This window comes from Miniopterus schreibersii (assembly GCF_964146895.1).
Source record: "Miniopterus schreibersii genome assembly, chromosome: 1".
In the NCBI taxonomy this organism is placed as follows: domain Eukaryota; kingdom Metazoa; phylum Chordata; class Mammalia; order Chiroptera; family Miniopteridae; genus Miniopterus; species Miniopterus schreibersii.
The window spans coordinates 200,074,841-200,100,608 of NC_138101.1; the positions used below are offsets into that span (position 1 = coordinate 200,074,841).

Genomic DNA, 25,768 nt, shown 5'->3' on the forward strand with positions numbered 1-25,768 from the left:
ATGCGTCAGCACGTGGGACAAGCCTGTGCTTTTCTCTCTTCCTCCCTCCCTCTCTCCCTCTCTAAAATAAATTTTTTTAAATGTTTTTAAAAAGTGTATGCATGTATACTTAATTCTGAGTAAATATTTACCTAAGAAAATATAAATGGGATTTTAATATGTATAAATTCCATCACCTTTCAGATTTACTCTCCTTTGAACATATTTTTATGTCAGATGTGTGTGCGCACAGCTGTGTGTCATCCCATCGTGCAGCTACTTCACGACTGACTGAGGGAATCCTCAGTGGGCCTTACAGTCTCTGCCCCTGCTTTTTGCTGTTATAAACAATGCTGATCTCACAACTAAATATTTGTGCACTTAATTTTTTCCATTATAATTCATTTCTAGGCGTTGAATGTTGAGTCAAAGCGTTCCCGATATGTTTTTAAGGCTTCTCTGGTGTGGTTGTGTCACCAAGTGGGACAACTAGTCCTTTCCTCCTGGCACTTTGCCAGGGATTTATATGCGAGTCCAGATAACAACATTTCTCAAGGGTTAGCTCCGTTAGGTTTGTTCGGGAATCAGATTGTGCTTGGACTGTCCAGGAAGCTTTGCTTTGTTGCATTGCCCGTTGGGTTCTTCAGCGGGACATTTTAATTGGAAGGGAAAAGGGTTGATCTTATATTAATTTCTGTAATTCTTATTTGTATAGCTCAGTTTCTGATTCAAAAAGAAAAATGGTGAAGTTGTAGTTTGTTTAGATACTAAAGTGTTATTAAAACAGATACGCCGCCCTAGGTGGTCCTGCCTGAGCAGCCGCTGACTCCACCCTGTGTCGCTGTGAGCACCGCGCGGGACTCATGGGCTTTCAGCTCAGTCCTTCCCGGGGTGAAGATGCGTCCAGCTTCATCAGCGAATGTGATCCTCTTAGCAGGATGAGCAGTGAACAAGCACATACACCTCTTGTTCATAAATGGTCAGCAGTAAGGCCTTATCCCTTCCCTGCCCAGGCTCCCTGCATCTCATTTCTGGAGGTTTTGGATTCAGAGAAAGCACTTTAAAAAATTATCAGCAGTCATGCATTTAAAGTGACAGCATGTATTTTTTTGAAGCAAGTTTGTAGGGCACAGTTGCCCTAAAAGCTGTGTCATTCCCTAAAAAAGGTGTTTAAAAAAGTAATAGTTTCCTATTGAAGTTTATATATTTTTTAACTTGTATGAAGATTTAAAGAATTTAAGTGGATCTTCATACATGTGCTGAATCTTTTCTTCTTTCTGTGTTCATACATCCATCTGTATCGCTAGGGATGTGAAAATACAGTAGCTCCTGCTCATATATAACAACTCAGCAGAGAGTGCAGGCTTTTCCTTCCTGTGTTCCTCCAGGAAGCCGCGCGCGCTTGCTCAGAGGCTCCGGGCGATGGAGTGAGGGCGTCTGTGCAGGAGGAGCTGCGCTCCCCTGCGAAGTGTTTAGCAATGTTTTTGTCTGTTGGCTGCCTGTTAGAATTGGTACGTGGTAGTTATGATGCAGCTGGTCTTTGCCTTAGATCATTTGGGCTCATGTGAAGGAATATGCTGTTACTGTTCATGTGGCATTTTAATTTTTTCGTGTCTCATTTATCAAAATGTGTATATTGTGCAGGTGCCCCCTGCTGAGACAGTTCCTCAGATCAAGAAAGAAAAGCATAGTACTCAAGCAAAAAACAGAGCAAAAAGGAAACCTCCCAAAGGAATGTTCCTCTCCCAAGAAGACGTGGAGGCCGTCTCTGCGAATGCCACGGCGGCCACCACGGTGCTGCGGCAGCTGGACATGGAGCTGGTCTCAATCAAGCGACAGGTACCCACACCCCTGGGCGACAGCCGGCCAGTACTTCAGAGGTGTTTTATTTTCCACAGACAGGATGTTCTCTTTCCACAAATCTCAAACGGGCATTTTCCCCCCTAAGGAATTGGGCAGAAGATCTTAGCTCCTGGCTCACTAAGTTTTCTTCATTTCACTTTGAAATTGATAGTAAGTGTGTATGTATAGATGTGTCTGCTCACTGACTTTCACATGGCGATCATGCCCAGCTCGCCTCTCTCTGGGTCAAGAAATGGACTGTTGGTTCCAAAGCCCACTTGTGTCCCTCCACCCCCGCACTCGCCAAGCACAGCCTTGCCTGAGGCTCCCTCGCACCCTCCCGATCACCTGGCTTCTCCAGCACGTGGCCACTGTTCGGACTGTAAAGCCACAGATGGCTGTTACTCATTTTTGGATTTTGTGTACAAACTACATGATGTGGTTTCTTTCCTGTCTGGCTTTCATTCACCTTGAGACCCATCCCTTGGTGTGGAGCCGTAGTTCCTGTCTTTCTCATTGCTGCGTGATTTCCTACGGAGGAGCGTTTGGGTTGTTCCCGTTTTTGGCCATTACAGATAATACCGAAGGAACACTCTTTTATATGACTTGGTGCACTGTGTATGCATCCCTGTTGGATACATGCTTAAGAGTGGAGTTGCTGGGTTAGGGAGATGCATGTGTCCGACATTAGAAAACGGTCCACATGGTTGCCCAGAGTGGTCGTGTCAGTTCAGGTGAGTTTGGGCTGCATTGCGGCGTCAGGTTCACTAACTGCCACTATTGATATTTTAGGCTGGATAATTCTTCTTTGTGGAGAGTTTTCTTGTGTGTTGTAAGATGTTCAGCAGCATCCCTGGCGTTGACCCACCAGGTGCTAGCAGTACCCTCCCCGCCCAGGAGTGTGACGGCAGCCGTGTCCCGAGGCATTGTGGAGAGGGGGCACAGACTGTCCTCCTTCCCGTGTTAAGGCTTGTTTTTTCACTCTTAATGGTACCTTTGATGGCCAGAAACTTAATTTTCAGGTAGTCTGACTTCTCGTTCTTGTCTTTTAAAGTTAGTGCTCTTCGAGTTCTGTTACAGCCTTCCTTAAGGTCAAGGAGATGTTCTGTTGTGTGATCATAGTGGTGTTTTGCCTTTTACATTAAAATTTTTTATTTTGCCCGGCCGGGCGTGGCTCAGCGGTTGAGTGTCGACCTAGGATCCAGGCGATCGGGGTTCGATTCCCAGTCAGGGCACATGCCCGGGTTGCGGGCTGCAGCAGATCAGTGACTCATCATTGATGTTTCTCTCTCCCTCTCTCCCTCTCCTTTCCTCTCTCTGAAATAAAAAAAAATATATTTAAAAAAAAATAAAATTTATTTTATTTTTTTGTCACCATTTATCCCCTCTTCCCCCTCCACCCCTGAAATCACCATACTGTTGTTCGTGTCCATGCGCTCTCTCCCTCTCTCTCTCTCTTTTTTTTTTTTTTTTTTTTTGCTTCCCCCCAACCCCGTACCCTGAGCTGTCAGCCTGCCCTCTATCTATGAGTCTGTCTCTATTTTATTGGTAGTTCAGTTCATTAAATTCCACACGAGTGAAACCACAGGGCACTTGTCTCTCTCAGCATGGTGCTCTCCGGGTCCCTCCATGCTGTCGCGAAGGGCAGGAGTCTCATCCTTTTAACAGCTGCGTCGTGTTCCATGGGGTAGATGCCCCACTGCTTCTCATCCACTCGTCTGCTGATGGGCACTTGGGCTGCTTCCAAATCTTGGCTGTTGTAAACAACGCTACAGTGAACATAGGGGTGCGTGTATCTTTCAAAATAGTGTGCTAGGTTTCTTTGGCTAAATACCCAGAAGTGGGATCGCTGGGTCATAAGGCAGCTCCATGTTTGAGTTTCTGAGGAGCCTCCACGCTGCTTTCCACAGAGGCTGCCTGGTCTGCATCCCACCAGCCGTGCACGAGGGTCCCCTTTCTCCACACCCTCCCAGCACTTGTTGTTCGTGGATTTGTTGGCGGGAGGATAGCCTCACACCCACAGGTGTGAGTCAGGTGGTCTCTCACTGTGGTTTCAGTCTGCATCTCTCTGATGATCAGTGACATCGGGCGTCTTTTCATACGTCCATTGGCATCTGTGTGTCCTCTTTGGGGAAGTGTCTGTTCAGCTCCTCTGCCCATTTTTTAACTGAATTGTTTGTTTTTTTTTGTTGTTGACTTTTATAAGTTCTTTTTGGATATTAACCCCTTATCAGATGTATCATTGGTGATATGTTCTCCCATTCAGTGGGTTGTCTTTTCAATTTGTTGATGGTTTTCTTTGCTGTGCAAAAACTTTGTTTGATGCAGTCCCATTAGTTTATATTTTCTTTTGTTTCCCTTGCCCAAGGAGATGTATCAGAAAAAACATTGCCACAAGAAATGTCCGAGATTTTACTACCTATATTTTCTTCTAGGATTTTATGGTTTCGAGTCTAACATTTAAGTCTTTAATCCATTTGAGTTTGTTCCTGTGTATGGAGTAAGTAGCTGGTCTGGTTTCATTTTTTTGCATGTACCTGTCCAAGTCTTTTACGTTTTGATCTTCAGTCTACCTGGAAGTGTTCTTCTGTGTATGTTATGGGTAGGTTCAATTTTTGTTCGTTTGTTTTATGTGGCTATATAGTTAAACGAGTATTGTTCGTTGAAAAGACTGTCCTTTCCCTGCTGCAGGGCAGAGGGGCCTTTGTTTTCAATACAGCGTCCATGTGTATGGTTAGGGGTTTCCTGTCGGCTTCTGTGGTATGTTTGTCTTATTCATTGTAGGTAGGTAGGTTATAAGTGTAGGTATCTGACAGTACAAGTCCTCCAAGATTGTCTTGGCTATTTATGACGCTTTGTATTTCCATTTAAAATTTAGAATCACCTCCCTAGTGAGTTTTGCTCAGTGATTAGAGCATCGGCTCTCGGACTGAAGGGTCCTGGGTTCACTTGTGGCCAAGGGCATGTACCTCTGTTGCAGGTTCAATCCCTGGCCCTGGTTGGGGTGCGTTCGGGAGGCAACCCATCGATGTGTCTCTCTCACATTGATGTCTGTCTGTCTGTCTCTCTCTCTCTCTCTCCCCCCTCCCCCTTCCACTCTCTCTGAAAAGCAATGGAAAAATATCCTCGAGTGAGGATTAAAAAATAATAATAATAGAAAAATAAAATAAAATTTAGAATCACCTTTTCAATTTCCAGAAAAATAATTCAGCTAGAATTTGATTGTATTGAATCTATAGATCAAAATAGAGAATTAACATCTTCTGATCCACCCCCTACTTATGGAGGCCTTTAATTTCTCTGTGTGTTGTTTTTCTGCGCATAGGTCTTGTATACCCTTCGTTAGAATTATTCCTAGGTATTAAGTACTTTTTTTAATGTTCTTGTAAAGGATGTTGTTAATTTTTTTTTTTAATCCTCACTTGAAGATACTTCTTTCCATCGCTTTTCAGAGAGAGCAGGGAGGGAGAGAGGGAGGGAGGGAAATGTCGCTGTGTCTTGAGAGAGACACATATGGTGGTTGCCCTCCACCCCCACACGCACCCCGATGGGGGCCGGGGAGCAAACCTGCAACCCTGGCACGTGCCCCTGACTGGGAATAGGACCCAAGACCCTTTGGTTCTTGGTCCGACGCTCTAACCACTGAGCCACACCCGCCAGGGCAAGATATTGTTTTTAAATTAATCCTGGCCCGGCCGGGCGTGGCTCAGCGGTTGAGTGTCGACTTAGGATCCAGGCCATCCGGGTTCAATTCCCTGTCGGACGGAGCACATGCCCGGGTTGCGGGCTCGATCAGTGACTCTCATCATTGATGTTTCTCTCTCTCCCTCTCCCTTCCTCTCTCTGAAGTCAATAAAGATACATTTAAAAAATAATAAAATAATTAACGCTTTTTTGCCCTGGCTGGCGTGGCTCAGCGGTTCGAGCATCATTCCCGGGAACCCAGGGGTTGCGGGTTCAATTCCCGGTCAACGCACATGCCCAGGTTCCAGGTTTTCTCTCTCACGTTGATGTTTCTCTCGCTCTCTCAAGTCAATAAAAAGAAAAAAATTAACCCTTTGCTACTTATTTGTGGCTAGTATGAGAAATAGTGTTGTTTTAATCTAATTATGTTCGACACAATAGATTATGTTACATTAACCTAATGTAATCGGTGCATGGTACCTGGAGACTGAGAACTCAGCCTCGCAGCCTCGCCCTGTCCTCGGGCGGGCGTTTCCTCTCTCCCGCCCCCTCTTCCCCCTGCCCTCTGTCCGGAGTTCAAGCACGTTGTGGACTGATGGTTCACTTTTAGCTTTTGATGCTTTGAGTTGTTAATCTTGATGGTCCCTTGGAAGGTTAAATAGGAAGCCAGCTGTCGTTTCAGAGATGAGAAGAGTGGGTCAGGGCCCCGGTCTCTGCTGTGCGGGGAGGCGGCGCAGACCAGGACCTAGCGGCCCCGTGGAGCCGGAGGATTGGCTCCTTGTCTTGGCTGCTGGCACAGCTGCATCTAATCTTAGGAGAATCACTTAATCTTCCTGGGCCTCTTCACAAGAGGAGATTAGTCCCGGCCGCCTGATCTTCCAGGATGGATGGGGCTGCGGGGTGGGAGCTCAGTCTGCACTGGGGGACCCGCTCTGAGCGGCTGCACGCCCTCGGGGCACTGCCACCTCCGGTGCAGGGGGCTCACTGCTCGCTGAGATGTGCTTCTGGCGCCGCTGCTCCAGGCTCCACGGGTGTTACCGACTCTGCAGAGTGATAGATAAGAGAGTCTTGGTTTTCAGAGCCAGGGTCAAGAGCAGGACTGTTTGATTGGAAGGTAGCTACTCCCATTGTCGGAGGGAGGCCTTGGAGTCTGACTTCCTGAGGGAGGAGACAGGGTTTTGGGGCTCCTGCCAAACACACTTCTGGAATCAAAATGACAGTCACTCAGCGACACTTTATCTGGAGGCCCCATGTTTGGTTGTATGTCAGGGAATTGTTCACCTGAAAATGACAGAAATCCCGACTCACAACACCTTTTAAACAATTATGAGATTGTTTTTATCAAATAGAAATCCCAGTGTCAGTGTGCTGGCGTTAGCTCCTCTGTTCAGCGGTGCTCTCAGGGACCCTGACACCTTCACGTTTCTACTTTGCGTTCTTAGCTTGGCCTTTCACCTGCCTTATTGCGTCTGTCCCGTCGGAAGCTGCAGGAGCCACTTTGTAACCCTCACGTCTGCTGCATTCAAGGTTGTGAGGAAGAGATGGAGGTGGGGCACCCCCCTCTGCCCCTTTTGCTTTACCAGAAACTTCTGTGATCCAGACCTGTGCAGTAGGCCTCCTGGACAGATGAGGGGCCAGGACCCTTAGGTGAGCCAGCGATGGGAGCCTGTCGCCTCTGGTCTTCCAGCGTGGAGAGTGAAAACCGTCTGACATTAGAGAAGAGTCACTGAGCACACAGGGAAGTAGGAAAAGGAAGGTTGTGTTCAACCAGGTCTGAGGACGGCCCCACACGTGAGGGTGTGTGGCTGGCCCGGGACCACTGATTGCGGGAGCTTGTTGATGAGAAGGATGCCCTTGCCCTGGGTTTTGCCACAAGGCTTCACAGTCTGGGTGCTGGAGGGGCTTTTCCTGAGCTCCTCCTCGAACAGGTTGTAGTGGGTGTTCTCCAGTCTCCTCTTTCCTGCCAGAGGACACCCTTCTCTCTCCTGCTCTCCGGTATCTTCTAACACCTTCACCATCAGCTCATTCCGGGTCAGTTCTCAGTGGTTCAGAAAGGGGTGGACTATTTGATCATCTGAGAGCCAATGGCTGGTTTCAACACTGAAGACATTTCAGGTGGTCTGCACACACAACTAGTGGAAACTCCAGTCCTCACTGTCTGTGACCTGCACCATCCTCTCTTTTCAAAATTATCACACCTGGCTGGCATGGCTCAGTGACTGAGCATCGACCTAGGATCCAGGAGATTGGGGTTCGATTCCCGGTCAGGGCACATGCCCGGGTTGCAGGCTCGATCCCCAGTCAGGGGCATGCAGGAGGCAGCCGATCAATGATTCTCTCATCATTGATGTTTCTCTCTCTCTCTCTCTCCCTTCCTCTCTCTTAAATCAATAAAGATATATATTTTTAAATATCACAATTATTTGTGAGCACTGACATCTTGGCACCCGTGACCCACTTCATTGTTCCTGCCATGATCCATGGGTGCCTATGGGGCCAGCAGGAGCCTCCGGCTTCTTTTCAGATTCTTACCTGATGTCAGATCCCTTTCCTGTCACTTCCTCCTGTGGGCACAGAGCTCAGAAGAGCATGGAGCAGGGCGACCCCACCACACCCCTGTCTGGCCTTCAGCCCCATTCTGGAGCCAGCCCAACCCGCCCTACTTCAGAGTTTTTTATCTTTAAAATACAGTGATACCTTGGTTTTCAAATGTAATCCGTTCCAGAAGACCATTTGAGTTCTGAAACGTTTGAAAACCAAGGGATCAACAGCCAATAGCTAGGATCTTGCACTCAGTGGAAGCTGTGTGGCATGTTCAACTTCCGAGGTGTGTTCGAAAACCGAAGCATTTACTTCTGGGTTTATAGTATTCGTCAACGGAGATGTTGGAAAACCGAGGTACCGCTGTAACAATCTTTCCTCGCCCGGCTGGGTGTGGCTCAGCGGTTGAGCATTGACCTAGGATCCAGGACATCGCGGTTCAATTCCTGATCAGGGCACATACCCTGGTTGCGGGCTCCATCCCCAATGGGGGGGCATGCAGGAGGCAGCTGATCAATGGTGTTTCTCTCTCTCCCTCCCTCTCCCTTCCTCTCTCTGAAATCAATAAAGATATATTTTCAAAAATAAAATAACAGTCTTTTTCTCTCTTAGATTCAGAATATTAAGCAGACAAACAGTGCCCTCAAAGAAAAGCTCGACGGTGGGATAGAACCCTATCGACTTCCAGAGGTAGGATTGTGTTAGCATCGTCCCAGAAGCCATGCCCGAGTTCTGTGTGTTAAGAGTAATCTTCATGTGCTGTGTCTCCAGTATACACCTCGTAGAAAGAAAGGTGTGGGCAGAATTTTATAAACCTAGTTGATGTTGAAATTCTGATGTGAGAGATTGGTCAGCCCTCGTGAGGATGTGTGGTGTGCTAACATGACTCGTTTGGGTGTCCAGGTCATTCAGAAATGCAACGCGCGCTGGACCACGGAGGAGCAGCTTCTCGCCGTGCAAGGTAGGGGAGGTCCCTCTCGTAGAGAGCTTCTAGGAGAGACTCTTGCCCCTTCCGCGCCCAGCGCATTGCTCATTTGGAGCAGATTCTGGGAGGATTAGGCTCTTGCCATGGAAGTCATTTTAGCCACATTACCAGCTCCCTCAGGGTCTCACAAGATTAAAAATTAGTGCGGAGGTGTTGGTTTTAAAGCTGTGGGTAGTTCATTTTAACAGCTACCTGTGGGGTTTGAATAGTCAGGAAGGCCAGAACCCCGGCAAGCAGACCGAATGTTAGGGATTGAAGGCTGGGGTGTTCTAGTCCTGGGGACCCTGGAAAGACAGGTGCAGAGTGTCCACAACCACAGAGTAGTTGCTGGGTGACGTCTGAGGGCAGTGTGCAGATTTCTGGGGACAGGGTCGCAGGGACTTCTTGGGCCAGCCACCTGTGGAATGTGTCTGGATCCACGTCTTCCCTGCCTGGGACACTAAGGCAGTACGGCTGTTAGAAGCCTGTGTGTTTTCTTATCTGGGTACAAGCAAGTCTCAGTTGTGTGTGTTTTTAATTGGTTTTCTCTTGTAATGAAAAAAACACGCTCCCTCACCCCCTCAGCCATCAGGAAATACGGCCGAGACTTCCAGGCCATCTCCGACGTGATCGGGAACAAGTCAGTGGTGCAGGTGAAAAACTTTTTTGTAAATTATCGACGCCGCTTCAACATAGATGAAGTTTTACAAGAATGGGAGGCAGAGCATGGGAAAGAAGAGACCCATGGGCCCAGTAACCAGAAACCCGCCAAGTCCCCTGACAGCTCCGCCAAGATTCCCGATGAGGAAGAGGAGGTAAGTTGGCAGCGCGGGGGGACCCCCCCCCCCCCCCCCCGCGTTCTGCCCCTCCCGTCCGTTCCCTCGCCCGGGGAAGTGTTTCAGGGCGCAGCATGTCAGGAACGTGACTTTTGCCTGTAAATACCACGGTACATGTGCTGAGAGTTCATTCAGACTTGTCACTGTGTGTGATTTACATTTGATTCCTAACATCATCCTGGATTCCTCCAGCCCCAGACTACCCCGCGATGCCAGCACTTCCTCCAGCCCCAGACTACCCCGCGATGCCAGCACTTCCTCTAGCCCCAGACTACCCCGCGGTGCCAGCACTTCCTTAGGACAGCAAGGATCTGCCGTGGTGCAGGCAGTGGGAGGCGCCTCGGGGAGTGTCAGTTAAGTCAGCCCCATAGACGGTGGTGTCCTCTCCCTGTGCGGTCAGTGAATTGCTGCTGAGTCTGCACAGCCAGCCAACCAAGCAGAGCTCCTGGTCATCTCCACTGTCCCGTCCTCCAGCCCTGGACGCCAGGTGGAGCTGACTGACTTCTGTGTGGATGGGGACAGCTCTAGGTGTGGCTGGCTGCGACTACCAGGCCTGCCTCCTAACAGTCTCCAGGAGCTTGGCTCTGATGTCACAGCCCAGTCAGCAGAGGTTAGGCAGGGAGAGTCCCAAGGCTGCAGGGACCCACCTGTCCCTCCCTGCTTCCTGGGACAGGGCTGTTGCCATCTCCCCGTGTGTTGCCAGCCTGCCCTGCTGCATATTTGCCCCTCACTCCCACAGAAGAGGAGATGGGGCTGGGCACCGGCAGAGTTCATTGCCAGTCACTTCACGTTTGAGTTTGCTCACTGATGTAACTGACGGGGTAACTTAGCTTTACAAGGGAAGTCACTTTCTCATCCGTCTCCCAGCAACCACGTGGGAGTGACTGAAGTTACCTGTCCTGTTTGTCTGCGCTTTCCTGTGAGGAGCCTGGCTAGAGAGCAGCCTGGAGCTCCTCCTGCCCTGAGTGTGGGAGCAACTGTGGGCAAGGGCACTGCGCAGTTCCCGGGGCCGCTGGCCAGCGTGTGTTAAATACACGGATTGTGTTCGTCAGGCTCCCTGGCCTCTAGAAAGACTGGGTAGTGAGTGTGCAGGGTCTGCAGTGTTGCCGACACGAGCGGGTCCTGAGTCACACCGTGAATGTGAGTGGACCAGCCTGAGGCCCTGGATATAGTCGCATCGGAGCAACATGGAGGTGTCTTGGTCTTTGGCACTGATTCCGTCCAGTGCTAATGGCGCCCTTAACAACAGATTAACTTCCTAAAGTCCTAGACTCAACTTAGGGAGCATTGAAAAGATGAGGATTCCTGGGGACAGAACAGAGAATTTGTAAGAAAGCAAGCTTTCTTCCACGGTGTTCCAGCTCCAGCTCCAGCTCCAGCTCCAGGAGCAGAAACCATAGGAGCCCGGCTCCCTTCCCTCTGCACGTTCCCCGGAGCTGGTGCAGCCGGGTTGGCCTGGAAGGGTGATGGTCAGTTCAGGGCGTCGGTCCTTGTGCACCCACCGCCCTTGTTTTCTCCGGCCTCTCTCACTTACTGAGACTGGGAACGGTCAGGCCCTTCTCTTTCTCTCTGATTGGTCCACTCCCATGCTGACTTCACAGCACAGCACCCCACTCTCTTCTCTGCCTCTGGTGGTGGCCCCTCCCCACTGGACTCCCCCAGTGCCAGGCTGCGCTGCTCCCTGGCGGCTGATCCTTGTGTCTGTTTACCCAGCCTGCTCTTTAGAGAGAATGGCATCACCTCACCTGCCTTTATGTCTCCTGTAAAACCTCTCACCTTTGGTCATTTAAAACACACTCTGTCTCACACTCTGTCTCACACTCTCTCACACACCTGGATTTCCTTTCCTTTAGTCTTTCTGCTGCTTCCACACAAGCCCTATGCTCCGCCAGCCTGGTTTCCCCCTCTGTTTGCAGAAGGACATTACCTGTGAGGACCAGCTGCTTTGCTGTGTTCCAGGGCCCACGGAGAGCTGTTAGATGGTTAACTGTCCTCTGCTCCGTGCGCAGGACTCGCTGTCCCTGTCCTTCGTGGTATTGTTTACCATGTGGCACCCAGCGGCTGACGATGCTGTCTGCGGCCCTGCCTGCCCGTCTGCCTCAGATGCAGAAGTCCTGGTGCAGGGAGCCCTCCCTTAACGTCCCAGGAGGTCTGCGACTTCACTCAAAATGATGCACAACAAGCCAGCTTTGCCACAGGCTGATTGCATAAACCAGAGTGGAGTTGTTCCTGGGCCTCCCCTCCACTGCAGGGGAGGGCGGCAGGGCCTGCTCCTTTCTTCAGGCCGAGGGGAGGGAGACCCAAGGGCTCTGAGCTTGTGAGATCCAGAGCTCTCTGAGGGGCCAAGGGTGGGGTACGGGGTGGGGGGAGTGTCAGGAGGGGTATGTAAGCTGAAAGGGACAGATGGGAGAGAAGCGAGTCTCACTTAAAATGTAAGAATGATTCTGTTTGCTAATGAGAAGTCTCCTGATTGGACAACCAGCCACTCCCATGACCTGACTTCACCTGAGCAGCAGCTGTGTTGGGTTCTGGGCCCATAGCCCAGTTGTTTCTGGGCAATAAGACCCTGTGAGGGCCCGGCTGGTGTGGCTCAGGGTTGAGCATCAACCTGGGATCCAGGAGATTGTGGTTCGATTCCTGGTCAGGGCCCAGGCCCCGGTTAGGTGCTTGATCCCCACTCGGGGGCAAGCAGGAGGCAGCCGATCAAGTGACTCATCACTGATGTTTCTCTCTCTCTCTCCCTTCCTCTCTCTGAAATCAATAAAAACATTAAAAAAAAGAAAAGAATAAAAAAAAACAAACACCCTGTGAGTGAGCAGGGGGCCTGAGACACAAGTAACCTTCAGGTTTGGACTGGAGTCAGGTTTGAAAGTGGGAGGGGAGAGGGAAGAAATGCTTGGCAGCTTCTGAGGAGGATCCTGCCGTCTTAGGGACCTTGGGTGCCACTGTCTCCGCAGGAACCACGGGAGCCCCTCCAGCCAGCGCTGATGTCCCCGAGCGCCTGCCAGCTGCCCTCTCCAGGGGTTTTGTTTAATCCTGGGTAGTAGACACCGTGATGGTGTGTGTTCTGCAGGAGAGGAAAGTGAAGCTCAAATAGAGTAACTTGTGCCGGGACACAGCCTGACGGTGGCAGAGCCAGGCCTTGAGCCCAGGGCCCCTGGCTGCAGAGGCCGCACTCAGCCCTGTGCAGCTGCCTCCGGCCCGCCCTCGGGGACCGTCAGGGCCGTCGGCCAGACACCAGTGTGAGCCGTTGGTGTTGCTTCCTGCTCTCTGATTCTCTTTTCCTCTCCTTTGCTCAGGCTGCTTCTGTCCTTGACGTCAGATACGCATCTGCCTCCTGAGGCCCTGGTGGCTCTGCACTTGGTATGGACGCCTGTGCTGCCAGCACACCGGGTATTACAAGACATCACCTAGCCATCTGCATCACCTCTCTGGACAAGCAGCTATTACCAAAAAGGCATACACTTCCGGTCCTGTGCTACACCTGCCTTAATTCTCCGCTCGTTCCTCCATGTTGGCGCCACTTCCCAGAGAGCTCCGCGCATCTCACGCTCAGCCTGTGTGCGGGGGACCTCGGGCCCGCACGCCGCCCTGACTTGGGACCATCCCCCAGGCAGAGCTCCGGAGCCCACCCGTGGCAGCTCTTCCGTCAGCAGCTTCAGAACAGGTAGCCCACCGAAGGCACGACTCTGCTCCCGCATGGCCCGCAATCTCCACTCTGTGCATAGTGTCATTTCCAGTAACCGCGACCCGGTTGGCCTTCTGGAAAGTTCTCTCGCTCAGTCGGAGGCGTCCACCTAAGTGAGATCACGCTCTCTTGGATGTCACAGTGTATTGGCAGACTGCATCGTAACCTTGATCGTGCCAAACATCCTGATTCAACTCCCATTTCCCTGAAAGTAGGGTGTAATTATGGTTTATAAATCTAATTCGCTTGAATCTCCCCCTTCTGCCTTCCCGGTTGGTAGGAAGCTGACTCGCAGCAGCTCTCTTTGGACACGTAGCTGAAAAGGAACGTGAACCTCAACACTTTCTGCCTTGAGCTCTCAGCATCGCAGCCCCAGGATGGGTGCCACCCTCTCTCTCCCCGTTTCCCAGAGACCTGGTCCATACCACTGCCCCTGGTGCTGTACATTTGGAATTGGTGCCTTCTCCTCTTGGCAACCATGCTATCAGTCCTGTTTCTGTTTGGGTGTCTTACTTCTTCTTTAACGTCGATTGCTTGCCAAAGATGACATCACTGAGGGTGGGAGACAAGACCTCGCTGCAGACTCTGGCCGTGCAGACTCAAATGTCAGGCTCGCTCCACAAAGGGCATTAGGCTGGCTGGTGGGGGTTTTATAAAATACTTTGCTCCCTGGCCTCGGTATGCCCGGCCTTTATGTGTCACTCCACATACCCGTGGGTCCTTCATGTCCTGATGTGTGTGACCACACAACCCCGCCCTTGCTCTCTCCACGGTGTAGTGCAGAACAGAAGTGGTCAGCTTGTTGGGTCTAGTGAGCCCAGGATGAAAAACAGTCTGCAGAGTGGTGTGTGCTGCCCTTTGGTTGGACTGGGAACACGTGAAAATTCCTGATAAATGTCCTGAGATTCCAGAATCCCCTCTGTTCTCTCGGCAGACGGTGGGCCGCGAGGGCTGCGGGCTGGCATGGCAAACCTGTCTAGCCCTCGCCGCTCCAGCCTGCACTAAATATGCTGAAGGAGCTTTCTGGTGTCTTTTTGCATCACTTAAATACTCTTCCTGCTTTCAATACCAAAAAGAAAAAAATGCGATGCTTTAAGGCGGCATAAACAGTTCTTAAGAATTTAAAATATGCAATTAAAAGTTAATGTGTTTTGACTGTCAAGCACCTTGCCTTTTTTTTTTTTTTAAGTCAGCTGATTTTAGGAAGAGGGTCAGCTAGGATCATAGTTTGGAATTGGACCTTTTTTAAGGAATCTGGACAAAGGTCATTCAGAAGGGGGCAATAAAATGAGACTTTCCACTTGCATCCTCTGGTCCCTGCACTGAGTGAGGGGGCGCAGTGAGGAGCAGTGTCGGGAGGCAGACTTACGGTCCTGCTCAGACGGGAGCAAGGTGACACTAGGAGCCACTAAGGGTTGGCTTTCTTGGCATCGCAAGCCTGCTGTGTAACTGCAAACGCAGGACAACATGGGGAGGAGGTGTATATGCTTTGCACATGGCTGTAAGGGGACACCAGGCTGGACAGGGGCTTCGGTCTCCTTCCCCGTCACAGGCGCGGCCTCCCGCAGGGGCTCCCGCTGCCAGCAGGTCTGTTCTCTCCTCCCGCCCGGGCTCTTCTCCCTGAGAACCCGTCCCTCTGGCAGCGCCGAGAGCTTGGTGCTCCTCCTGCGGCAAGGCAGCAGCCCAGGGCCGGCGCCGGGCCGCCGAGAGCCACTGCGCGGGGCCTCGCTCCCGCGGCGCTGGGTTGGGGGCACGTGCTCATCCCCTCGACTGCCCTCCTGTGGTTTCCCGCACAAGATAGCACTGTGTCCTCAGCTGTTTCCTTACACTGTCTTTGCAATGATGTTGTAAATGCAAGAAATCACTTTGCCGAGAGCAAAGTGAGCGGTCTTTTTATGTGAAGACCCTTTTAAACATATCAAGACTCGGTGCATCGGCCGGTCGCGCTGGGGCGGGGGAGGGTCCACAGTGGCCGCGGCCGCGGCTGCAACGTCCCCTGAACCTTCCCAAGAATTATCAATGTGAATGTCATAATTATATATATATATTTTTGTGGAAGATTTCTCCTAAGTATAAGTTATTGTGCAAAATATAGTACCCTTGAAGCAGATGATAGTTTTAGTTTAGGAATCCTAAAGATACAAATTGTATTGCATATGCATTAAAAGTTTGTTTTATTTCATTTCATGTAGCTGTGTCAAGTGCTAGGTAAATTTTTGTTTCCCTTCTCCACTGAGATACCTTGTTACTTGAATGTTGTGTCGGCTGGTTCGAAGCAGATCAATTCTGTAAGTAGCTCGTTGACGCAGGAAGCTGCCCGCCCGCTGTGCTGAGGGCGCCGGGGAGCCACGGTCAGGGCGACACTGCGCCGCGCTGTGCTGCGTGTCACCCGGGCCCCAGCTCCGTGGAATGGCTTCTGATAGTTTTTGATGGTCACGCACCTCTGATCGAAAAACGAGTCTGAAAAGCAGTTGCGTTAGAACTCGGCTGTGGCGGACTAAGTCAGCAGTTGTTTGCTGTGTATGTAGAGTCTCCTCAAATGTCACACACCATTGAAGTGTGTTCGTTGTCACTTTAAATTCCAACTGCCCCCTCTCTTTGTCTTTCTGAAGATCAGACGTACTATCGGCAAAACCAAAAATAAGCCAAACGGTGCATTACACTGCCCGGGCCGCCCGGTGAGCGCAGGGGGCCCTCTCGGGGACGCGCCCTCCGGTTTCTAAAGCCGCCCACCCAGGAGTCAAGCTTTTTAAAAAAAGTTTATGCATTGTTATTAAAATACCTGAATCTCAAATTTATAAAATAGCTCTAAATCTGTGTCAACAACTAGAAGCGACAACTTCCTGGGTCGTTACCACCACGCCATCCGCTGCGTCTGTTTCCGAGCCCCTGAGTGGTGTCTCGTGGGGTCTTACTTTTTCTTTTTCAGATTCCTTCTCCCACTGTTGTGCAGTTAACGCTACATGAACACAAACTGTGTTCTTAATTGTTTCGGCCCTTTTGCCAAAAAGGAGTCCAGATTTTGTTTCGGTTTCGTTGTATGATGATCGCCAGCAGCAGACTACAGAGCGGCTCTGCCGTCCCCACCTAGTGAGTCTTGAAAAGGACTCTGGTCATTTTACTGTCTCGATGTGGGACCTGGTGCGGCCCCAGCCAGGGCAGAAGTCACCAGTCCAAGGCGGAGGGTGACTCGTTGGTGCCCTTGGCTCCGTCCAGCACCCTCAGCTCCGGCTTCACTAATGTTTCCACCACCTGCTAACCAGCCAGATGGAGTTTTCCGCTCAGCTCTGCCTCCGTCTGCGGTTTTCATTTTACGTTAATAAGAATGTACTGGACCCCAGAGCCGCGTGCGTTCGAGTCTGTAACTGCCACGTGTCTGTGGGGTCTCCCCGTCTGTGGGGTCTGTAGCTGCAGTAGACGACACGCAGAACGCTCAGCGCACCTCCTCCCGGGGGGCTCCGTCTCTCTCTTCATGAGCTGAAAGGTTGGTCTCTGAAACATCGAATAGGTCCCTTATCTAATCCAAATAAATTTCAAAATGCAAAACCTTAATATGAAATTCCAAATTCTCATCCATGGAAAAATGTAATTAAAATGTCTTGCACTGTTCTGGGAATAATCCCCCTGCCTTCTGGATCCTGAAGGTCTCCCTCCGTTGTGTGTCTTCCCAGAGGATGTCTGTCCGTATGCAAACGTTCCGCTGTGTCCCTCAAGCACACGTGTAACAGCCTCCTTGGCACAGTCGCCATACGCTTGCTCTTGAGATGTGTTTGACTGGAACGCCCGGTCACATGCCTGGGGCCCGGTCGTGCTCACGAGGTCATGGCCATGTCTTCTCCCTAAACCCGGCGTGTACTTGCCGCCTAGGCCTGGAGGGATGAATCTCCCTCGCCGCTGGCCGAGGCCCGGGGCCGGCCGCGCAGTCCTGGGGAAGCCGACCGAGCTGAGGGTCGTTGGCCGAGAAGCTGAGTCCGTTTCCGCTGCTCGGCTCCCCCCTCCCGGGCCTGGGCAGCCTGCAGGGTCTGGGGTGGCCTCTGGAGACTGGGACGGTGGTCCCCTCCTCCCCGGGGGAGAGCAGGCGGGGCCCACCCCCATCCGGCCCCCCGAAACCCGGGGTCAAGCTTTTACTCCCCAGTGAAACTGACTCGAGGAAGTGGCCCCTGAGGGATGGTGGGCGGCGCTCAGAACCAGGCGCCTCTGCGCGTCCGTGTCCCCAGCTTGTCCCAACCAGATGAAGCACACCCGCAGCCGTCTCGGCCCAGAGGGCGGTCAGGACAGTCTGCAGTCGCGAGGCCTGTGTTTACAGTCGCCGCCGCCTACCTGTCCTGGAGCGGACGGCCCCGCCCAGCCTACCTGTCCTGGAGCGGACGGCCCCGCCCAGCCTACCTGTCCTGGAGCGGACGGCCCCGCCCAGCCTACCTGTCCTGGAGCGGACGGCCCCGCCCAGCCTACCTGTCCTGGAGCCGACGGCCCCGCCCAGCCTACCTGTCCTGGAGCCGACGGCCCCGCCCAGCCTACCTGTCCTGGAGCGGACGGCCCCGCCCAGCCTACCTGTCCTGGAGCCGACGGCCCCGCCCAGCCTACCTGTCCTGGAGCGGACGGCCCCGCCCAGCCTACCTGTCCTGGAGCCGACGGCCCCGCCCAGCGATGCTCAGACTGCAGGATCTGAACGGTGTGAAAGGTTAAGTTTGAAACTGTGTATCTTTCTAAATGATCTGGGGCGTTAAGGAAGCGATGTTGTAAGACGCCGTGTAAGTAACATTTTAATGTCTCTCTGCCTGTTTTCTACTTCAGCACACTCGTTATGGTGAATGTTCATAGCATTATAATTGCTTAGCCCTTGGATGATGACATTTTTTTGTTAGTGGAGATTGGAAAATTTATTTGTGAAGTTCTGCAGAATTCATTTTTCTATTTCCAATATTTGCTGGAGTTAAATAAAAATTTTCAAGCCATTGATGTAATAAAAATGAAACAGCACTATTTTCTGCACCCCCTCTCCATCCGAGCAGCATCTATCCCCGGTTCTCAGCGGGCTTTTCCTCGCCTCTGCCCCGGACCCTGGGGCTTCTGGCTGTATAAATGCCCAGAACCACACCCGCGGACACGGCCAGGGATGCTTTTCGTTTTTAGCCTTCGGCTCTACCTGAGCTACACTCCTTTCTGCGCGTGATGACCTTGCGGTCGGGACCAGATGGAGGTGCGTGAGTTGGCAAGACCTGCGGGCTCCCGCTCTGTCCGAAGGGGAGGACTGTTTGCCCAGCAGCAGTGTCTCCTTCCAGCCTGACCAGGCTTCACCCGGATGCTGGGCTCTGGACCGTGGCCGTGAAGCAGCCGGACGGCCCCCTCTGTCGCCTCCGGTCAGCCCAGAGTGGACACTGCCCCGGTCCAGCACCTCTGTTGCAGCTGAAGCGGAGGTTTGGTTCGATGACCGCTGTAAAGCCCCGACTCCCAGATCCAGTGTTGCCCCGATAGCACTTACCATATGCACGCGGGGTCCCTCCAGTGTATGACTGCGTCGTGGGGGGGTGGCCCTGGCCTGGTGGACACAGCAGAGCGGGTGCCCCTGCCTATTGTGCGGAGCGGCCGGGAGAGCGCCCAGTGCTGCCCCAGGGCCCACGAGGGAGAAAGGGGCCTGAGGTCAAGGCTGGGAGACGTCTGTGTGATTGAGGGAGGGGACCCGGGTACAGACTGGAGGGAACAGGTGAGACCCCAGCCCTGGGCTTTCCTGCTGGGAGGCAGGAAGAGGGAAGCCGGGGGACTGCAGGCAGCATGGGAGGGGTGAGGGGGTCAGGCCAGGCCGCTGGGTGGGCTGGGCCTCTGCTGACCCGCGGGCAGAGCTTGAGGGAACCCTGGGCAGGGGAGGGGCAGGAGATGCGCCACGGGTCCCCAGACCAAGGGCGATGGACAGCATGGGTCAGGCCCCTTCCCGCAGGCCAGAGGGGAGGGACGCCTGCGCCCACGGGCCACCTCTGTGCCACGTCGCACAGCCCCGCCTTCCACGGGTACGTGAAACCCTGTGGCGCTTGTCTCTGAGGGACTGACTTCCCTTAGCGTCGCCCTGTCCCGGGCCGTCCGCACTGTCGCAGGTGGCAAGGTTTTGCTCTTTACGGCTGAGAAGCAGCCGCCTCTGCCCGCTGGTGTGTTGGGCACTTGGGCTGCCTCCGCAGCTTGACTATTGTAAACACCGCAGTGAGCACAGGGTGCCTGTATCTTTCCAAATTAGTGTTTCGGGTTTCTTTGGATAAATTCCCAGAAGTGGGGTCGCTGGGTCTCCATGTTTACTTTTTTGCGGACCCTCCACACTGCGTTCCACCAGCCCTGCGCGCGGGTCCCCTTCCCCACACCCTCCCGGCACCTGTCGTCTGTTGGTTTATTGACGGAGCCATTCTGACAGGCGGGCGGTGAGACCTCATTGTATCACTTTGCGTCTCTCTGATGATCAGTGACGCTGAGCTCAGGTGTCAGGTGGGGGCGGCTCTGGAGGGCCCAGGAAGCCGTGGGGCAGGGCAGGGCCCCTCTCCCAGCATGGTTTTGGTGGGAGATGCCTGTCCCCACCCCACTCCCAGGCCGACTCCCGGCTGTGTCCCAGGCGAGGTTGAAGTGAGGCCCGCATGTGAGCGCGGGCCCTGGGGGACGGCCTGGCTGGGGGTGCACCCGTGGAGGCCCTGTGCTCCAGGAACCGCCAGAAGCAATGCGGAGGCCTCCAGGGCCCGTGTGCACATAGGGGTGCGGGAAGGGAGCCCAGGACCTCCTGGCAGGCTTGGGGTGCCAAGTCCCCAAGAAGCCATTTTAGGGGGATCCCTGTGCCTTCCAGCTTGGCCCAGGACAAGACTGGGAGCAGGTCCCTGTCCCGGTCCTCAGTCCACTCCCAAAGGACGTCGACTGCAGGGGCAGGTCCGGACAGTGAGGAGAAGGGCCACTGGGGAGACTCAGCCGCCCCTCCCAGCAGCCCACCGTGCGGGCTGGGGACACGCGCCCCCGGGGGTCAGGCCTGCCCCAGGGTTGGACCTGCCCGGGAGTCCTGTCCTGAGGATGGGCCCACGCGCCTCTTCAGGAGGTTCCGACCCCCTGGCCGTGGGCAAGGAGACCCCTTATAATCAGTTGGGGTGAAGCGGGCGTACAGTCCTTAGTTCATCCGAGCCTGACGAGAAGGTCCTGAGGTGGCAGAAGCCCCGAGGCTGCCCAGCGCCAGCCCCTGCCGTGCCTGCCTGTGCCCTCGGGCCGCTGGGGTGGCCGGGGGGCGGGGGGCGCATCTGGGCAGGACCGAGAGGGGGAGAGCGGGGGTCCCATGAGGCTGGCTGGGCACGCACGGCAGGGCCGGGCTGCCAGCTCCTACAGCCATGGCCTGAGGGTTTCCTGCGCCGGGCAAGGGGGTATCGGGTGACCGTGACAATGACCTGGAGCCACGGGTCCCTGGAGTGAAGGGTAGAACCAGGGGCTTGCACGTGGCGCATGGACAGAGTGTGTGTGGAGCCCTCTCTGTGACGGGAGCGCTCACCCGGGGCCAGCGGGAGGTCACCGGTGAGCTGGGTCACCTGGGCGCGGCTCAGCCTCTCTGTGCCCCCGCTGGGGTGGGTCTGGGGGCACAAGTGGCATCCTGCGGGACACCCCACGGCCCCGTCTGGCCTGCCCACGCGGCGCTGGCCGGCAGGGCAGAAAGGGCAGAGCCGCGGAGCCTCGCGGTGGCCCCCAGACACAGGCCCCCCGAGGGCGCGGCCCCCGCAGGGCCTCCCTCCTGCCGGCCGCCCGTCCGTACCTGCTTGCTGCCCTCCTTGGAAACTGGCCACTTGTCACTGAGCTGCTCCGGGGCCACGGGGCGCTCGGGGACAGCGGCTTTTCTGTGGCCGCCCCGAGCCTGCTTCTCGGCCGCCCTGCAGGGAGGGAGGAGAGCAGCGCCCCTGAGAACCCGCCACACAGCCCGTCCCGTCTCCAGAGGCGCCCGGCCCGTCGCGGCCACTGCCTCTGCCTTCCACGCGGACTGAGGACCTCTCTCCTTTGTCTCAGCCGCAGTCTCTGGCTGGGGGTGGCCCCGCCACAGGCCCGCACCCTGCGCCAGGTCACAGCGGGGTGGACAGGGGTGTGGACTCGGCTCAGAGCCCATACGTCCAGGGCCGGGCGCACCCAGCTCACTGTCAGACCTCACGGCGAGTTCACCCCTTCACACGGGCAGGTGGGCTCCCCGCGGGTCTAACGGAGCCTCCCCGCTAACAGCCTCCGTCAGGAGAGTATTCCAGAAAAGGGCACTTCAGGGCAGAGAGCTGTTCAGGACCCCCCCCCCCCCCCGTCTCAGCAGCCATCACCCCCCCCACCCACCCCCGTTGTCCAGAGCACCCACCTCTGCTCTCGGAAATAGGGGTGCTGCAGGGCCTGGTGGGCACTGATTCTCTCGTCGGGATCATAGGCCACCATTGCGTGCAGGAGGGAGAGGCATTGCGGGGACAGATTGGCTGTCAGGAGAGGAATTCCTGATCCCTTTTTAAAAGGAAAATCAAAACTCATAGCTCTCGACCTGTATTGAAAGCCCAATGATAACAGACGATCATGCCATCACTTAGAGCACGTGGCCCGTTCTCGTCACGACTACAGGGACCTGCGCTGGGGTGACGGCCTGCGACCTAGAGGGGCCTGAGTACACGGGGCCAACCCAGAAGGCGCCACCCAGAGTGGCCCCCGAGGGAACTGGGGACTTTGGGGGACAATGTCGGGTCAGTGCGGTTCGTCACTAGCTGATGGGGCGGCTGGGCCGCGGGCAGGTGGTGTGTGGGGAATCTCTGTACTTTCCCCTCAGCTTTGCTGTGAACCTAAAACTGCTCTGAAAAATAAAGTCGTCTTTTTAAAGAAGGGTGGTGGTGGTGGAACCTGTCATCTATAAACGGAAGAAAGGCGCCCGGAGAGGAGGCTCTTAGCCATCCCCAGCCCTTCGCCTCAAACATGCTCAGAACAGGGCGGGGGGCGGGGGACAGTGGCCGGATCCTCGCGGGCCTGCACAGGGCAAGGTGCCGAAAGGCTGTTGTGAGGCCAGTGCCGTGGAGCCTGGGCAGAGGGGCCTGTGGGCTGCGAGGGCAGCAGTCTCCCTAGACCTCAGTGTGCCCACTGGCGCCGCCCGGCCTGGCCGGCAGGGCGCCGGAAGCTCGGGAGCAGAGCGCTCAGGCAGGGTCCCGTGGGCGGGTGGGCGCGCCCCCCGGTGCCTTCCTCCCCCCTCCACTGTCCTTCCTGTCTCCGTCCGCACCCCCGCCAGGCTGCCCTGCAGGGCGAGCGTCCACCCCTGCTGGCCGAGCCTGGCGGCTGCCTCCTGCGGGCCTCTGCGGAGCCAGGAGCCTCTGGTGGGCCCGGCCGAGCCCGACGCTCGCGCCTCCCCCCCACGCAGTGGTGCTCGCGCTCGCTTCGCACGGAGAACCCACAGCAGCCTTGGGGGCAGGCTGGGCTGTGGTCATGCTGTCAAACCTCACAGCAGCCTTTTGAGTCATCGGCTTCTGCAGGGGGCACGTGGAGGGGTCCACCCCCAAATCTGCATCTCCCGCGACTGGCACGGCTCAGCCACAGCCCCACCACCCACCTGCGCCCAGCCCCAGGTGCCCGCGCTGGGGACCCCGCGCCCGGGAGCCAGCTGCTCCCACGGCTAATAAAAGGGAGCGAACGCAGAGCCGGGTGCCCTCTGGCCCCGCCGTGAGTCATCACGAGGTGTGATATTTCCAACGCATGAGCTCGATGTCCAAGGGCGCGGCCGGCCCTCCGCCCCAGACGGCTGGCGCCCCGGCGGCTGTATTTTGGTGACCAAACCGTTTTAGCCTGTGGACCATGTCACTTCCAAGTGCTCGCTCCACACTGGCCCACTCCTGTGGCCTGGCTCACGTCCACCTTCTCCCGCTCCCGTCCCTGCCTGCGAGCTGTCGACCCCTGGAGACCGGACCTCTGTGGACCCCCCTGAGCCGGGTGCCAGGCCCAGCAGCAGTCCCATTCCCGTCGCCCTGGGAGGCCGGACTCACGGTGCCCAGAGGACAGCAAGGGGGCCGCACCCCGAGAGGTCCCACAGCCGGTGCAAAGACCAGGACCCCGCTCCAGCTCGGTAGCCCCGGGCACGGCGGGGACTGCGGTGCTCTCAAGACCGTGGGGCTGTCGCTTGTTAGACTGGGCCTGCTTGCCAGCCCCGAGTGGGACAGGGCCCCGGGGTGGCCAGATCCCACCCTTCCTCATCGCCGCTGCAGCTCAGCTCCAGGATGTCGGTCCGCTGTTGCGTCACTGTGTGGCTCGTCCCGCGCGCGGGGGAGCCCCCTGCGCTGAGTTGCGGGCCTATTCCTGTCTCAACACCTGCCGGGGGCCAGGTGGAGTGGGCTGGGGGGCAAGGCCCCAGCTATTCTTAGCACCTTCAGCTCCAAGGCTGCTGCACACAGGCGTGCCAGCCTCGGCCCCAGAGCCCCCCCCCCACTGTGTCAGGACACGCACGGCCGTCGGCGTCCGGCGGGGCCCGGAGGACAGGCTGTGGAGTCCCCTCGGGCTCCGCGCCTCCTGTGGCAGAAACGGGCCCTGCCCTCCCGGCTCCCCGCGCTAGCTGGCCACCGGGCCCTGCCTCGGCCTGCGCCGGGCCACTCTGAGGGGCTGCCCTGGCGACAAGTCCTAACCCCGGAGTCAGCGCGATGGAAAGGGGGGCCCTGCGCGCGAGCCACGTGTCCCACGCCACCACCATTGCCACCAGCAGCGCCCCACGTGGTGCCCAGCTGCAAGAGACACGAGGAGCCTGTGTGGGGACAACAGCTCATGTCACCTGTTTTGCATTTGTTCCTTAATGCATTAGTGCCTGAGCATGTCACCATTTGTGGAGACAACCCAGCAGCATCTTGCAGGCGCGAATCCCAGGGGAGGGGAGCACCTGGGTGTGTGGCCGCCCGTCAGTGCCTGTCCCCAAAGCCTCAGGCGGGGCCTGCGAGGACAGGGTCCCCCCATCTCTGTGCTCAGTTTTCTGAATGTCCGGCCTGGCGGGAGCCGCCATCTCTGCGCTCCACTCACCTGCCTGCCCATGGATCTTCCTGGCTAACGGCTCTGTTTTCCCAGAGCAGGTGGGGCAGGGCCGTCCCCCTGTCCTTCATTCCACGACAGCCAGGCCCTGGCAGAACGTTCTGGGCTTTGCTTGAATTAGCCAGAAAACCGCAGGGAGCGAGGTTGGAGCTGTGTGAGTATTTGTGGCTGTGCAAGCCCAGGATCAACAAATAATAACCAGCAAATCAACAAAAATTACACCAACAACCCACAAGTAGTATCACACCGGGAATCGCGAGCAATAGGAGCACGATTCTGCATTTGGGCGCGTCTCAGCCCCTTCGTGTCCCGCCCCCCGAGTTTGCTGGGCGCCTCCCTGTGCAGGGCCTGTGCCTGGCCCCTGGGGCCCAGCCCCGGCTCTGCGGGGTCAGTCCTCAAACCTCCTGAGGACACTGTGCGGTCTGTTTTTTATTCCACTTTCCAGATGAAGTTGGAGCTCAGGGAGGTCGCGGCCCCATCCAAGCACCACGAAAGCAGAGGGTGAGAAAGAGGCTGGGTGTAGGCCCCGGCCGGTGTGGTTCAGTGGTTGGAGTTTCAGCCTGCCGACCAAAGGGTTGTGGGTTCAATTCCTGGGCCTGGTCGGGGCACTTGGAGGAGGCAACCGACTGATGTGTCCCTGTCACATTTTTGTTTTTCTCTCTCTCTCTCCCTCTTCCTCTCCCTGCTCTTTTCCACTCTCAAAAATTAATGGAAAAAATACCCCTGGGTGGGGATTAGCAAAAAAAAAAAAAAACAGCAGCTGGTGGGGGCAGTTCACCTGTTGCTGGCAGAGTGAGGGCTCCGGTCACCTCTGTGGGCACCGGGAGTACAGTCCTGGGTGGGGGGGCCTGGAAATCGTCCAGCCTGCACCTCAGGACAGCCGATCAGGCGGAGGGAGGCTGGGTGTTATCCACAGACTCAGCTCCAACTGGCTGAGGGCTGCCTCCGAGGGTGACGACACCCCACTCTCCCTGCCGGGTGCAGGCCGGGGGCCTTTCTGCTTCAGAGGAACCCGTGACCCCTGGGGCTGGGACGACTCCTCGGCTGGGGTGTGCCTGACACAGGGCCTGGCCTTGTCCATGGCTGTGCAGAAATTGGGGAGCAGGACAAGGACACCCAGAGAGCAGTTCAGGCCACATGGCCTTGGGAAAGGTGATGATGGTGATGAGAAGGTTTGTCCCTACAAAATGCCCCCCAGACTTAAGGTCAACAAAACCC

General features: G+C 55.4%; 1 protein-coding gene across 1 annotated transcript in view; it reads left to right on the forward strand.

Moving 5' to 3' along the window:
• RCOR1 (REST corepressor 1) overlaps nt 1-15,716 on the forward strand; it is an 89,103-nt gene extending 73,387 nt beyond the window's left edge. Inside the window, exons 8-12 of the mRNA XM_081129721.1 lie at nt 1,624-1,818; nt 8,659-8,736; nt 8,950-9,007; nt 9,596-9,825; nt 13,146-15,716. Coding sequence (XP_080985847.1) covers nt 1,624-1,818; nt 8,659-8,736; nt 8,950-9,007; nt 9,596-9,825; nt 13,146-13,187 — 603 coding nt within the window. The 3' untranslated portion in view covers nt 13,188-15,716. The remainder of the gene's footprint in view (nt 1-1,623; nt 1,819-8,658; nt 8,737-8,949; nt 9,008-9,595; nt 9,826-13,145) is intronic.
• Nucleotides 15,717-25,768: the final 10,052 nt, after the last annotated feature.